The 15,001-nt window shown below is 36.8% G+C and overlaps 1 protein-coding gene across 1 annotated transcript; it reads left to right on the top strand.

Moving 5' to 3' along the window:
• The first annotated feature begins 13,579 nt into the window (after positions 1 to 13,579).
• LOC122641613 (F-box/kelch-repeat protein At2g44130-like) lies at positions 13,580 to 14,883 on the top strand. Its single transcript, XM_043834896.1, has 2 exons — positions 13,580 to 14,652; positions 14,846 to 14,883. Exon 1 carries the CDS (start codon positions 13,642 to 13,644, stop codon positions 14,650 to 14,652), a length of 1,011 nt encoding a protein of 336 aa, XP_043690831.1. The 5' UTR covers positions 13,580 to 13,641; the 3' UTR covers positions 14,846 to 14,883.
• Positions 14,884 to 15,001: the final 118 nt, after the last annotated feature.

Raw genomic sequence — 15,001 nt, 5'->3', positions numbered from 1 at the left:
AAATGAAGCATTACAATGGATTAGATATCCTATACCAAATAAAAAAGAATTACTTCAAAGACTTTACCAAGCCACAATCTTCTCAAAGTTTGACCTCAAGTCTGGATATTGGCAAATCCAAATCCACAAAGAAGACCGTTACAAAACGGCTTTCACCACACCATTTGGGCATTATGAATGGAACGTAATGCCCTTTGGTTTAAAAAATGCCCCTAGTGAATTCCAAAACATTATGAACGATATCCTAAACCCATACGGCCAGTTCATAATAGTCTATATTGATGATGTTCTAGTCTTTTCCAAATCCATTGAACAACACTTCAAACATCTTAGGAGTTTCTTCCACACCATGAAAAACAAGGGTTTAGTTCTTTCCCGAAAAAGATGGAGTTATTCCAAACCAAGGTTAGATTCTTAGGGCATTACATTTACCAAAACCAAGTCATCCCTATAGAAAGATCTATAGCTTTTGGCAGATAAATTCCCCGATCAAATCCTAGACAAAAACAATTACAGAGGTTCCTAGGAAGCCTAAATTACGCGAGATTTCATCCCTCAAATTAGCCAATTATGTAAAGATCTTTACTCTAGGCTCAAGAAAACCAAGCCCATGGACTTCAAACCATACAAAAGCGCTTCAAGATATTAAAAAATTAGTCAAGGAAATCCCTTGTCTAAAACTTGCAGAGATCCTGCACTTTTCAAGATAGTTGAGATCGATGCCTCCGAACTTGGGTACGGAGGTATCCTTAAACAAGTCCAAGATGATAAAGAACAATTAGTCCAGTTTGCTTCAGAGTTTGGAACCCACCAAAGAAAATTATAGTACCATTAAAAAGAAATCCTTTCAGTAGTTCTTTGCATCCGTAAATTTCAAAGCGATCTTCTAAACAAGAAATTTTTAGTAAGAGTTGATTGCGGTCGAAAAACAAGTTTTGAAAAATGATGTTCAAAATATTGCTTCAAAACAGATTTTTGCAAGATGGCAAGCCCTTTTATCGAGTTTTGATTTTGACATAACTTACATAAAAGGAGAAATGAATTCTATTCCTGATTTCTTGACCCGTGAATTCTTGCAGGTCCTAAAACGTTATTATCATGGCTCCAAAGGAGCCCCCAAACCAAGCATAAAATCAAAGGGTTCCTATGCCAAACCTACTTCTTCAAATCAACTAATCAAAATGTCCCCTTCCAAAACAAGAGTTGAAAGTGTTCCCTTCACCCAAGTCGTGGCTAGTCACCCACTCAAATAGTTCCTAACACAAGGTCATCTCAACACTCTCTAGACCAAGCTCCTCCACAACAGTGTCCAAACCAGCTTTCTTCCCATAACTTACCCAAGAGTCAGTATATCCTCAAACAAGCCCATCAAGACATTTTTGCCCTTGATGACCAGTTCACTAAAGGCGCAACACGCTGTGTGGAAGTAGCAAGAAGGGCTTTTTCCAAGGTTGGGATTTCTATTCCCAAATAGTTCAAAAAGTCAAGAATTCTATGAGTTCATCCTAGTTGATACGGATTCTATACGTATCAAACAAAATTTCGACAAAATTGATCCTAGTCCGGTTACCCATACTTGAAGAACCATTTTACAAATTATCAGTTCAAAAGATTGGGGTACACATCCCCTCTCTACAAAGAGGTTCTCTCAAAACTACCACCCAGAATACCACTATTTTGACTACATGGATGCTTGGCACCATGCTTTCCTGTTTCAAAATAGCAAGAACCAACATTCCTGGTTCTTTTGTTTCGACTTCAAGTTCTCCACCCAATTCCAAATTGGTTCCCTCTGTTGGTGGGCCGCCTTTGGGCCAATTAGTGACATTTTGCCAGATCAAGTGTTCGATGCTTTAAGCATTTATTGCCAGCACACCGAACAAATTCCTGAACAACCAGATCTCCTGAGGTTCTTCATCCATTGCCGTCTGGCTTGGATCGTTTATTGGGAGTATGCAATTGGACATTCAAGGCCCCGATTGCTCTACCCCTTTTCTACAAAGAAACTTGAGTCAAGTGGTGGGACAAGTGTGATCCGAGAAGGTGTACCCCGAGGCCCTTACTCAATCCCTCACAAAAGCCAAAACTCAAGCGGCCCTCACTCAAGGATCGGACAAATCCGAGAATGAGACGTCTCAAGCTAAAAGCCAAACAAGCGAGATCGAGGCCCACGGCTGCCCTCGATATCGAAGAAGAAAAAGAAGAAACCAGTTCAAGTGTTGGGTCCATTGACCCCACCTCCATGAAGGTCAATATGCCCAAGATCCAAATGATGGGCTGGACCTCATCACCAACAGCTTCTCTTCAACAAGGTCCACCGGAAGGTCCGTAAGCCAAACATCAAAAAGAGTGGGCCTTTAAGCCCATGGGTTAGTCTCCAAACCCCGATATTGGAGAATCGTCACCATGACGACATCATAAAAATGGCTCAAAAATGACACGTGGTCGTATCAAAAGTCGTGTCCCGCCACTATCTCCGGTCCTAGATAGTCAAGCCACCACTGGGCCCATTCAAATACAAGTGAACCATCTAAACCAAACCAATGAGGAAAACGAGTGTTTCGACACGTGGAATGCCTCGGTGCGGTTTTTGAAGCTTTTTCAAAGATTCCAAGTTCTACCAACAAAGTGGTGAATAGTAAAATTGACTTTTATCGTAGCACTACGGACCAAAATCGCTTTGGCGCCTCGCCTCCAAAGTCAAGACTCGGCCCACGCCCACTTGCTTCTACGCTCTACCAAAGATGCCTTCAAGATAAGGTTTGCTTTCGGTGGAAAAGTAAAGCGATCAAAGCCTCCAAAGCTCTATAAGACCCCTCTTCTTCTCCATAGAGAAGGAGGAGAATCTCTGAAGAGAAAAAGAAAGCACGCAAAGACCTTCGTAGCTCACTCTTCAAGTTCTTACACCAAGTTACTTCAAGCATTTTTAATTTTATTTCTTCAAGTGTAACTTCAAGTTTATTTCATCAAGTGTTCTTCAAGTCAGTGAACTAAGTTCCATCAAGTGTTCGTCAAGTCTCAGAATCGCAAGTTTAAGCCTTTATCTCAGCTTCAAGTTTCCTTCAAGTAAACCCGTAAGTGAATAGTTATCTTCAAGCTTTCTTCAAGAGTCCTGTATATCAAGAGTGTAATTCAAATTCTCCAAGTAATATAAAATTCAAGATTTTATCTTTTATCTTCAAATATTGGCCGGCTCATGCTTCTTCAAGCACAAAGAGGCTACCGCAAAACGGTAGACCGCCGAGGTTACCCCTCCGAGTGCCACGACCGGCCCAAATTAAGGGCATGCAGCACCTGCTAAGCACACACAAGTTTTATTTCCGCTGACCTCTTTCAAGTTTTCACTTGCATATTTATTTCATTACTGCATATTTTATTTGGTATCCTGAGAAACCTACTGGTATCAGAGATATATATATATATATATATATATATATATATATATATATATATATATATATTTATATCAATTATTATGTCATCATAATTTTTGTCTAATTATTATTTTTCTTTTCTTTTCTGTCTTTTCCATGCTTCCAAATATAGGAAAGAAAGGAGAGGAAGGCACGGTCTCCAACATTCCAACTCTAATGACATGTAAACATGATTACTCTTTTAAAATAATGTTGGGAAAAAGATCTCTACCTGGTTCAAATCCCACTTCAATTTGCGATTAGCATCTCCATTAAATATAATATTTCAGTTGAGGTTATTGGACTTCTATTTTGTCCGCTTAATCAATGTGCTTTCTAATCAATGCTAGCATTTCTGATTAGTTAATGGGATGCTTAATTAATTTTGTATTAGAGAAGAAAAGAACATAATCAACTTGCTTACTTAAACATCACCACAACCTCATATTCTATAGATGAATTCAGATTATTACTACACAGCCTCACCAAGATAAGCTTTCTCTCTCTCTCTCTCTCTCTCTATATATATATATACGCACCTAGTGTCGTCACATGAAAGGGTGATGTGATAATTCTAATAGTTGGATTTTTAGAAAATTATTTTATTTGATCACATGTCAAATTTCATATTCAAGTTCAATCGTTTGTTTTTTCAATTTTTCGACTAGAAAACCTATTGCTAATTGACTTGGTAAATCTAACATAGATTATATTTGTGCAACAAGCACCATTTTTTTTTTTTTGGTTAAGAGAGGATTTATTGAATAGGATAACAAAGTCTTGAGAGCCAAGGAATGGAATACGACCGTGCATGTAATAAAATTGTTTACCTAAAAAACAAGAGAAAAAGTTATTTTCATTTAATAAATTAGGAAATTTTGGATTGGTTAAGAGGGCAATTAAGTGACGACACGGAAGTTGACATTGAGGAGGTTTTCAATAGTATTAATAGTGTTGAAGTTCGAACGGCTTTAATTAACTACATTAGGAGTACTTGTGTCCGTGGAGTTTTCAAATTGATTAATAACGTACAACTTAATAGCATTATAATCAACTTGCTTACTTGAACACCACCACAACCTCAACTTGTATCCATGGATTTAGATTATTGCTACAAAGGCACGACAAGATAAGTTCTCCATACGTGCATCTTGTTTTGTCACTTATAAATTATAATCAACTTGCTTACTTGAACACCACCACAACCTCAACTTGTATCCATGGATTTAGATTATTGCTACAAAGGCACGACAAGATAAGTTCTCCATACGTGCATCTTGTTTTGTCACTTATAAGGGTGATGTGGTAATTTTGACTGTTGGATATTTAAGAAATAATCTTAAACTGTCACATATCAAATTTTAAAGTCAAGTTCAATCGTTCGTTCTTTTAAAATCTACACAACTTCTCTTGTGTTTGTAAGCAATCTATGATCCTAGATTTTTCAAAGCTTAATTTTCCATTTTCTTTGACTCTGATGGGCTGACACTTTTATTGTGGTTGGTGCAAAGGTGCGCCCTGAAATCTACATGTACACAAAATTTCAACCCCATATGGTCTGTCATGTGGCCAAAAATACATGCCCATGTAGAAAACACCTTTAAAAGTTCCTGCATAGAAACCCTATTTTCTTTGGACTATGTAAACCTAATATAGACTATAATTTTATGGGGAAAAATATCTCTACTTGGTGTTGTTTTTTACACCCTCTCACAGGGCACCGTGAGATGACACTTCTACCCCTAGGTAGATTTCAGACGTGCTCACCCATTGGCCCAGACGCTTGTGTAGAAACCATGCGACCAAGTAGAGATCTCTTGCCCATTTTTATGATATGTACAGTTGGATGTAATAATATTCAGCTTCCCACTTTCACAGAGAAAGTCTACATAAAGAAATTTTGAATTGGTTAAGAGGGCAATTTTTTTTTTTTTTTTGGTAAAACGGAATTCATTGAGATAAAGGGCATGAAGTACCCGAGACATTACACTGGAGCCAAGGAGTGGAATGTGGCCAAATTATCTTACATGCCAAAGACACGGCCTTCCTAGCTAGGGCATGGGCAGTTTCATTTGCCTCCCTAGAAATTGAGGAGATTTTGAATGGAATTAAGAGTATTGAAGTTGGAACGGCTTTAATTAAACACTTAAAGCATTAAAAATCTTCTCATTCATCAATATTATCTTTTCATTATTTATTTATTTATTTTTAAAATTAAGCAATAAATAATAATTGATGGAAATGTTAAATTAATAATCTAATAAAAACACATTACTGAATTTAAGAGATGAAGCGACAGATAAAAGAATTTGAAACAGCAAAGACTGAAAAGGAGAAATGTATTAATGGGTGGAGGGGCTAATCAAATAATTTTGTGTGATTTTTCATTGAAAAAAAAAAATCTTATGTACTTTGTGGTGATTTCTCAAATTCAAAAACTTTCCATAGTTTGCATAGAATTTTTCCTTTCAAAAGTAAAGATCAAAATGAACTCACAATTAACTACTTGCTAGGGATGCTATCACCAATTGTCTATCATATTAACATAAGGAAGTGTTCGTATCCATTTATCACTATCCGAATCTGTCCGAAAACTAAACGGATGCGGATACGGATAGGCTATAGCTATCCGAAAAACTATATATATTTACATGTAAACGGATAAAATATCCAATCTGTATCCGTGTTTGTATCCGTTTAGCACTATCCGAATCCATTTGAAAGCTAATCGGATGCGGATGCGGATATAGCACTATCCGAGTCGAATCCGATCCGTTTACATCCCTACTAGCAATCTTTGTTTATCTCAAGTCACTGGCTGTACACATGGTTCTCATTAGTAGATCTTCTACATACCAAAGAAATATATTATCTTTTCATTACTTAAATTATTTTCAAATTAGACAATAAATGATTGTTCTAATTAATGTAAAGGGAAAATTAATAAATCTCATAAAAATCCCTTACTTAATCTTGTGTAAACGATCTTCTCTTGAATGAATTCTCTTTTTCCAAAAAAAAATACTTGTGTAATACTTTATTAAAAAAATTTATCTTACGTAATTTGTCCGTGGTCTCAAAATCAAAACCTTCCTATATTTGGCATAGAATTTTTCCTTTCCAAGATAAAGATGAACATGAGCTCATGATTAACCTAATTGGTGACAAGTTGCTAGGGAATGGTATCATTAATTGTGTTTGTCAAAATTAACAAAAGAATTCTTGGTCATGTAGTCCAAAGGATATATTGGGATCATTACGAATATCTACCACAAGACTCGAAATGGGATAAAAATTTGTGGATATGTAGATTCCAAAGATTCCTTACTTTACCTACGAAGTTTTAGCTGAAATGAAATTGATTAAGTGGCAAAATAAATCATTGAAAAATCAAAGACTACAATGCGGGTGCATATCAATACTTGAACTATTAAGAGGGTGCATCTGAATACATAGGAAGGTAAAATATTGAGTTTGAGTTTGAAATTTGACATAAGACTAGTATAGACCATTCCCTAGTCCCTACATATCTAATAGTTGAAGCTGCCATATCACCTTTCCATATGGTAAAACTAAGTAGATGGTCTATAGATATGCATCTAGGCTTGATGGTTTAGGTCCAAGAAATCTTCCGCCCTCCCAAGCAAGCTCAAAAGTGGTAAGTTCGATTTTGAGAATTGCGCTAACAGAGAAATAAAGAGGGATAATTATGTAGGAACAATTTTCTTTCATCCGTGGTGAAGAGAGAATCTCTTAATACATAATTCTTATGTTAGGAAGGGACTCTTGAAAGCCAAGGACATTTTAGACTTTGTACAAGTAGAGTAGAGGGAATAGTGAAACCTAAGGGTGTCAATTCTAGGCCCGACAATCGACTACCTTGCGTTTATGGGTGTTAGTTTGTTCAGTTTCGATTTGGTACAAGATACACATGTAGAAACCAAAACAAAATCGAACCGCCAATAAGAGCACATTTTTTTAATCAATTCAAATTGACCCTATTTGATCGGTTTAATTCGGTTTAGGTCCTATCACCCACAAAGACATTTTGAATTGACCCCTCCAACTACTAGTAAAGATTGATTTGAAGTTTTGAACACAATGCATATCCATTGAGGAAATGGAAGGTTCTAGTATCTTCTTTCAAGGAAGAATCAACGAAATATAGTTCAAAGTTAATAGTGTATATTTAATCACTTAGATTCATAAAGATGAATATTCAACAATTGTCCCAAGCTTGCTTGTAACTTAATGATGTTTTATGCCTTTATCTTTAACAACTAGCGTTAATGGTTTTTAAAGTGCTTTTAGTGGTAGGCCACAAACCCAATTCTAAGATGTTATTCTTGTTTATTGTAAATTTGTTTTGATTCTAACTAATCGATTTCACCCTTGAAACCAAAATCAAACCGAATCAAGAAATTATTCATTATTTTAAAATTAAAATTGAATTATATTAATGGTTGGTTTCAATTTTGGTTCCAAATCGACACTTTTACTCGCACTAAAAATGCTCAATTATTAATCAATCGATGCTTGAACAGTTGAATCTAACACTATTTAATAATCGATTGAATCAATATGGGGATTCAACCAATCAATTCAAGTTGGACCTAACAATGCGTGCCAACTTTTAATACTCCTACTTAAGGGAGAGCGTTCTTTGTGAGGGAATGTAGAAGCCATGCATGCTAGCATCTCAAGGACTAGATTTCTGCTTTTCATGGGGCGGGGCGATCATTTCACTCCCCATTGTGTCTATGTCCCCCCTCCCCCTCCCCCTCGGAGAGAACATTCTCCACTTAGTTAATTACCTACAACCCTGATTATATGAGATTCCCTATGACAATACAAACCATATGTTCCCATAGACACTACATTAAGTATATATAGCGAATTCTTATCGAATGAATAAAGTGTTGACTATTCAAGATTCCTGTTAGATACATGACAAACCGACCTAAATTAAATCAAATTTTATTTGAAAGGACAGTGAAGAACACATCTCTTTTTGTTTATTAATTTTTTGGGATAAAGTTATCTGCATTTGGGATGCTAGGTACGCCTAGACACATGGAGGGTGGGTGAAATGATCGGTCTACCTTTAGATGACTCAAACCCTGCCATGTCCCACCTCATGTGTCTAGGTGCAGCCTATGCTAAGATGCACTCCCGAATTGAGATCGCGAGCCTTAATTTTTTCTTTTATCATTTCATTTTTTATTAAATTTCTCATGTTTTTTTTTTATTTTTTTAATTTTCATCTTTTTATTATTCTTTTTTAATTTTGGAAAAAAGAATATTACCTGTGTGGCTCTTGTTTCCAGATCCGTTAAATAAAAAATTATATTTGTGTTGATGATCTTGCGTACGCTCTCATTGGCCTTCGCATCGGTGTAGGCGCTATACAACCATACAACAATCTCTTTTTCTTAAATTTTTTTTTTTATCCAAAATTGTATTGTTCCTAGACGATTTGATATTGATACATAACAATCAACATAGCGCAATATGATGATTTAGTGATATGTTGCAATGACGATGATTTGGTGATATGGTATCATGGCAGTGATTTGGCGATAATATATCACTATGGTGATAATTTAGCGATATGGTGACATGGCAACAATAAATCATTATGACGATTTAATGACATGGTGTCATTGCGTCGATTTGGGGATATGATGATACAACAATTTCATGATAAGATGCGACGAACGTAATTTGACAAAATGGCAATTTGATTTTATGATATTATGGCAATTAGATTGAGGACGATATCAATCCAATACCAATTTTTATCAATATTTTATTATTTTTTAAGAAAAAAAAAGTAATTGATCGATACAATTGGAAGAGAAAATGAATAGAATTTCAAATATCAAACTCCCACCATTACAAGGAGCCAAGTGGCAAACATGACCTCTATTATACCGCCAAATGTTCACCGTTGCCCCACCAATACTTCAGAAGATTTTAATTCCATGATATTATGCCACAGGTATAAACAGATTTTTTTTTTTTTTAATAAAAATCCATATACTTTAACAATTAAGGCTAATATTTTTTTTTTGGTGAATATAGACTTTTTTTATGTGTATAATAGGAAGAAGATCTAAGACTCACTTTCATCTTTAATTCTGTAAAAGGGATTTAAATAGCCGACCAAAACATGTGACTTTAAAGTCTTTTAAGGCTAAATGTGCTTTTCTCTTTTTCAAAGAAATCTAGCCAAAAAGGGTAATGGATCTATTATGAGAAATTCTTCTAAGGTCTTATCAAAAAAATAAAATAAAACTCTTCCAAGTGCCACTTGACCAACTTTACTTTTCTTTCATGTGCGTAGAGAGAGAGAGAGAGAGAGAGAGATGCATGAGCCATTTGAATGATTGATGGGATGAGCACATGTGGGATGAGCACATGGATTTCGAGTTTAAATAGAATATACCAAGTTTACCTTCACCCATAAGACATGGTTTGAGGTATCGGTATTGGATCGCTTGATATGGTCGATACTGTACGGTTTTGAAGGTGATCGATATCGATACCTGGTCAATAATATATCGATAGGATAGTATGAACAAGGGGTAAAATAGTCAAGAAAACCCATTTTTAAGGAAACCTAAGAGTAAACTTGTCCGATATGGTCAATCCATTTCGATACCATATCGGTATTGTATTCGTTTTGAAGATGATAGATACCCGATCCAATACTGTGCACTAAAACCATGATCCATACTTAAGAGGGATTTTTTTCTTTAAAAAAAAAAAATTATGGGAGAAAGTTCTCTACGTGCCTACACAACCTGGGTGCGGTTTCAAGCAAATGAGAGAGTCTCCTTTAGAATCTGGCAATAAAGGAAGGAGCATTTATGACATATCACCTCCTTACATGAACAATGATATGTGAGCATTCATGAGGGGTGGGGCGATCATTTCACCTCCCATTGTACTAGGTGTGGCCCCTAGCCCTGCATCCCACTCAGGGAACTTTTCTCCTTTAAACAAATAAGGCTTTCAATGACAATAGTTGCCATATCACCTTTCCATGAGGCATGTTCGGTGACTACACGGTTCAGGTTATCGACATCATATCGGCCATGTCAAACAGTATGTACCACTATCGTTAGTATCTGATAGATACCAATATTTTCGGTGGTATCAGTACTGAGGAGGGTAAAATAGTTAAAAAAAACAACTAAAGTATCGATAATTTAAAAGATAAAATGATTCAATCCAACTCGATATGACCGATTCATATCAATATTGACGATATTTACTGAGACCAAGACCGATACCGATACCAACACCCCAAACCTTGAGTGGCTGGAAAGTAATTTATCCTTTCCACAATAGTTGTCTATAAAGGTATTATTTTTTTTTAATATTTTAACAATATTTCTAGACTAATAAGAAGACCCCTCTTTTGTGGGTTTTGATCCTAGAGTCTCGCCTTATAAACTGGTATTGAGGACTGTAATTAACGTTATTAAACAACCATTGGGAGTATGTGTGTGTGGAGTTCTCAAATTGATAATGACAACTTAATAGCACTATTATTGTATGATTACATTATTTTGATTAATTTTTCTACACTCATAAATATTTATAATCAAATTAAAATCGTTTTAAATAACTTGTCTTGACTGTTGATGCCTCAAATTCTATTTTCATTAATGGGTGAAACTTCTATGGCTTTCATAATAGTGAATTTAGCTCATCTCCACGGAGTCCAGCACGCCTAGAGTGTTGCCAGCCGTTGGGCTATACCGCACATATTTCTAGGTGTGCATCGAGATGTGTGCAGCACAGCTCAACCGCTGGATGCTCCGTGGCAGCACCCTGGGCTTTAGGCCCCCTGGAGATGATCCTGATCCAGTACTAGTTGGTTAGTTGCTGGTACCAAGGTTTGAAAAATCGATTTGGGTTGCCGATTCAGATTGGACTGATCCAAATCAAATACTAATGTTTAGGGTTTTTTTTTTTTTTTTTACAAGTATTTAGTAGAACGTAAACTTTAATCACCAGAGGATTTCATGTAAATATAACAAAGTGAGAAAGATTGTTATGAAATTATCAATATATGTTTTTTTCCTATGAAAGGTTCTTGAAATCAACACAAAATGTCTTCTGAAAGGGCAAAAAATTTGTGTGGTGTGCGTTGTGTATATCTGTCTTTTCATGATTTTAAAAGCTAATTAAACTTTTGGGATTGTCGTGTGGTTTGTGTGATTACCCAAAAAACAAAAGGCAACAAATTTCATAAATCCTTTTTCTTATACTTTCCTTCTTTATCATTATTAAATAAGAAAAAGCTTATTTGAGTAAGTTTTTCAATCTCTTTTTTTTATTAAAAAAAAAATTTGTGCAAAGTATTGATTAAAATTAAAAAATAAAAGACATATTTCGACGCTAGGGTTCTTGGTAACCACCAAAAAAGGCCTTCCCATGTGGTCCAAAACTTGACACGTAACTAGGATCTAAAATCTATGTATAAGTAAACCAAAAAGGTCTAATGCTTGCATATCAAATTCAAGCTAGCTAGCTAGCTAGCTAGAGATCAAATGACATAATTGCTTATCAAAAAAAAAAAACAATGACAATTTTAATTTGGTAAGGATCAAATGACATACTAAAGCACAAAAATATGACAAATTCATTCCAGATCATGCCTTATTTATCATGTGGTGAAAATTAACACATCATCTTTCTACGTCGCACAATTGTGTAAGATATGATGTATCCTTTCAATCCTTTAGTTGTGAAAAGAACCCTCTCTCAATATATATATATATAATTTCACCAATTTTGGTCTGTGACTTCTTTAGCACAAAATAAGAAATGGTTTCTCTAATGTATAAATGGTTGAGAATTGACGTTCTCATCCTCCATGGTAAATTCATCAATCTGATTCTAAGTTTGGATTTTAATTTTAATTTAATTAAGGAGTAGGCCTATTTATTTTTTATTCTTGAACCGATAGTTCTGGGGTTGACTTCGTCCTCTCAAATTGTTTCTCATTATTAAAAAAAAATGTAACAAAGATAAAATGCCAACTTGTTTTCTAACCTTATTAAAAATAACTCTTATTGGACCACCATAGCTTATGGGACTTTTTAAATTATAAACTTGTTTTTAAAAACTATTTTCAAATTTACACTAACTTTCTAAGTACATAATATCGCTCAAACTATGATCCCCAACCTACTCATACAACGTCAACTCTCTCTCTTCAATTTCTCAATAGTGATTTCACCATTTCTGACCTGTGCTATATAAATTATTTTACCATAAATTAAGAAACGATTTCTCCAAGACATAAATGGTTCGAATTGAAATTTTAATTTAAGAAGTAAGCCTATTTATTTCTGGTTCTTGAACCTGTGGTTCTAAAGTATACCCTTTTCTCTCAAACTATTTCTCATTATTTAGAAAGAAAATGTAACAAAGATAAAATATGAACTCCTTTTCTCACATTTAAAATTGTCCTATAAGGACCACCATATGCAGCTCATGGGACTATTTTTAAATCATAAACTAAATTTTAAAAGCCATTTTCCAATTTACCCTAACCTGTGGGCATCTTTCGCTTTCCTTCTAGAACTCACTGTTTTTGGTTCTATCTAGCTAGTGTTACAACTCTATCTCTTTGCTCTAGAATCGAAAGCAAAGAACACAAGGATCAAGACAAGAACATTCCAACTCATCAAGACCCAAAAGTTTATCTTTTTATCCATCCACGTGGCGCTTTCCACCTGATTTTGATCTATCAATCAGCCCATCTTGCCAAAACGGGATCCACAAACATTGCTACAAACATTGCTAGGCCTCCTTGTGGGCCCATTAGCCTTAAACCCTTATCGGCTTTTCCTCTCAAACCACCAGTCAAACACTTTGAGTGCAATCCTTTCTCTTTCTTTTTTTTCTTTCTAGATAGTTTTCAACCCGTAATAGAAATTTACACCCCGGACCACAAGAGAAGCCCCATTTGTGACACTTGATTGAAACCCTAAGCAATTGTGTCTACTCAGCCAGCCGTCCAACCCTAGAGCTCCAAGTGGCAGTAGAAGATTGTGGCTAATCGATCGTGATCTGCTCTCTAACTGTTTGTATAAATACCCAACTGAGAAGCCACCACCACTTCATATCCTACCTCTCAAATAGCCAAAGAGAGACGCAGTCACGCAGATCATTCTTTTTGAGTTTTCGATAACGGAAAGAAGAAAAGATGGAGTTGATTCCAGGTCTACCCGAAGAAATTGGTCTTGAGTGCTTGACTCGGTTGCCGTACACGGCGCACCAAGTCGCCGTCCAAGTTTGCAGTCGATGGCGAGAGCTGCTCAAAAGCCCGGCATTTTACCAGCTGAGGAAACAAACTGGGAATACCCACAAGGTGGCTTGCTTGGTTCAGTCTCTCCCTGCCATCAGCGACGGGCGGAAACCGGCTGGGCCGCCACCTTACGGGATAGCCGTGTTCGACCCGCTAAGTCGGAGTTGGGAGCGATTGGAAGCTATTCCAAGTTACCCAGATGGGCTGCCGCTATTCTGTCGAATATCGAGCGTGGAGGGGAAACTCGTTCTTATGGGTGGATGGGACCCGGCGAGTTGGGACCCTGTGAAGGACGTATTCGTCTATGATTTCACATCTCGGAAATGGAGAAAAGGCAAAGACATGCCTTCGAAGCGATCTTTCTTTGCGGCAGGTGCGGTGGAAGGAAGGGTGTTTGTGGCGGGCGGCCATGACGAGAGCAAGAATGCGATGAGGTCGGCATGGGCGTACGATGTGAGACGAGACGAGTGGGAGGAGTTGTGTTCCATGAGCGAAGAACGAGACGAATGCGAAGGTGTGGTGGTGGGGAACGAGTTTTGGGTAGTGAGCGGGTATGGGACAGAGCATCAGGGGAGGTTTGTGAGGAGCGCAGAGGTTTTCGAACTCGGATTGAATCGGTGGCGCCTAGTGGAGGAGGCGTGGGTGGCGGATCGATGCCCCAGGGGGTGTGTTGATGTGGGCAAAGACGGGAAGTTGATTTGCTGGGCTGATGCGGATGCAGCAGTTGGAGCAGGGGCATGCGCAGTGGGACTGGGAGAGAGAACCCTTGTGGCCGGCTCGGCTCACCTTGATGCAACCCAAGGGGTCTTCTTGGTAGAGAATGGAGGGCAAAACAATAAATTTCAGAAGATTGATATACCCGATCAGTTTTCTGGATTTATTCACTCAGGTTGTTGTGTTGAGATTTAAGTCTCTAACCACACTTGGAAGGCTCTCCCTGCCTCCTCTGTTCATACTTCTTAATCATCTCTCTCTCTCTCTCTCTCTCAGGTTGTTTTGTGGAGATTTAAGAGTTTAAACCACACTTGTGAGATGCTCCCTGCTCTCTGTTTTTTACTTCATAATCACCTCTCTCTCTCTCTGTCAAGTTGTGGAGATTTAGGAGTCTAACCTCACTTGTGAGGTGCTCTGTTTTTACTTCTTAATCATTTCTCTCTCTCTCTCTCTCTCTTATTAGCTATTGTAAAAGTTGAGGTAGTAAAGTTTTTTTCAGGAATTTTTTTGAAATCTAGCTTGATGTGAACCATTGGAATGAAAT

The sequence above is a fragment of the Telopea speciosissima genome, chromosome 10 (assembly GCF_018873765.1).
Source record: "Telopea speciosissima isolate NSW1024214 ecotype Mountain lineage chromosome 10, Tspe_v1, whole genome shotgun sequence".
In the NCBI taxonomy this organism is placed as follows: Eukaryota; Viridiplantae; Streptophyta; class Magnoliopsida; order Proteales; family Proteaceae; genus Telopea; species Telopea speciosissima.
This window is presented reverse-complemented; position numbering and strand designations above follow the sequence as displayed.

Coding starts and splice junctions, on each gene's coding strand:
- LOC122641613 (XM_043834896.1), top strand. CDS start 13,642: ATGGAGTTGATTCCAGGTCTACCCGAAGAAATTGGTCTTGAGTGCTTG.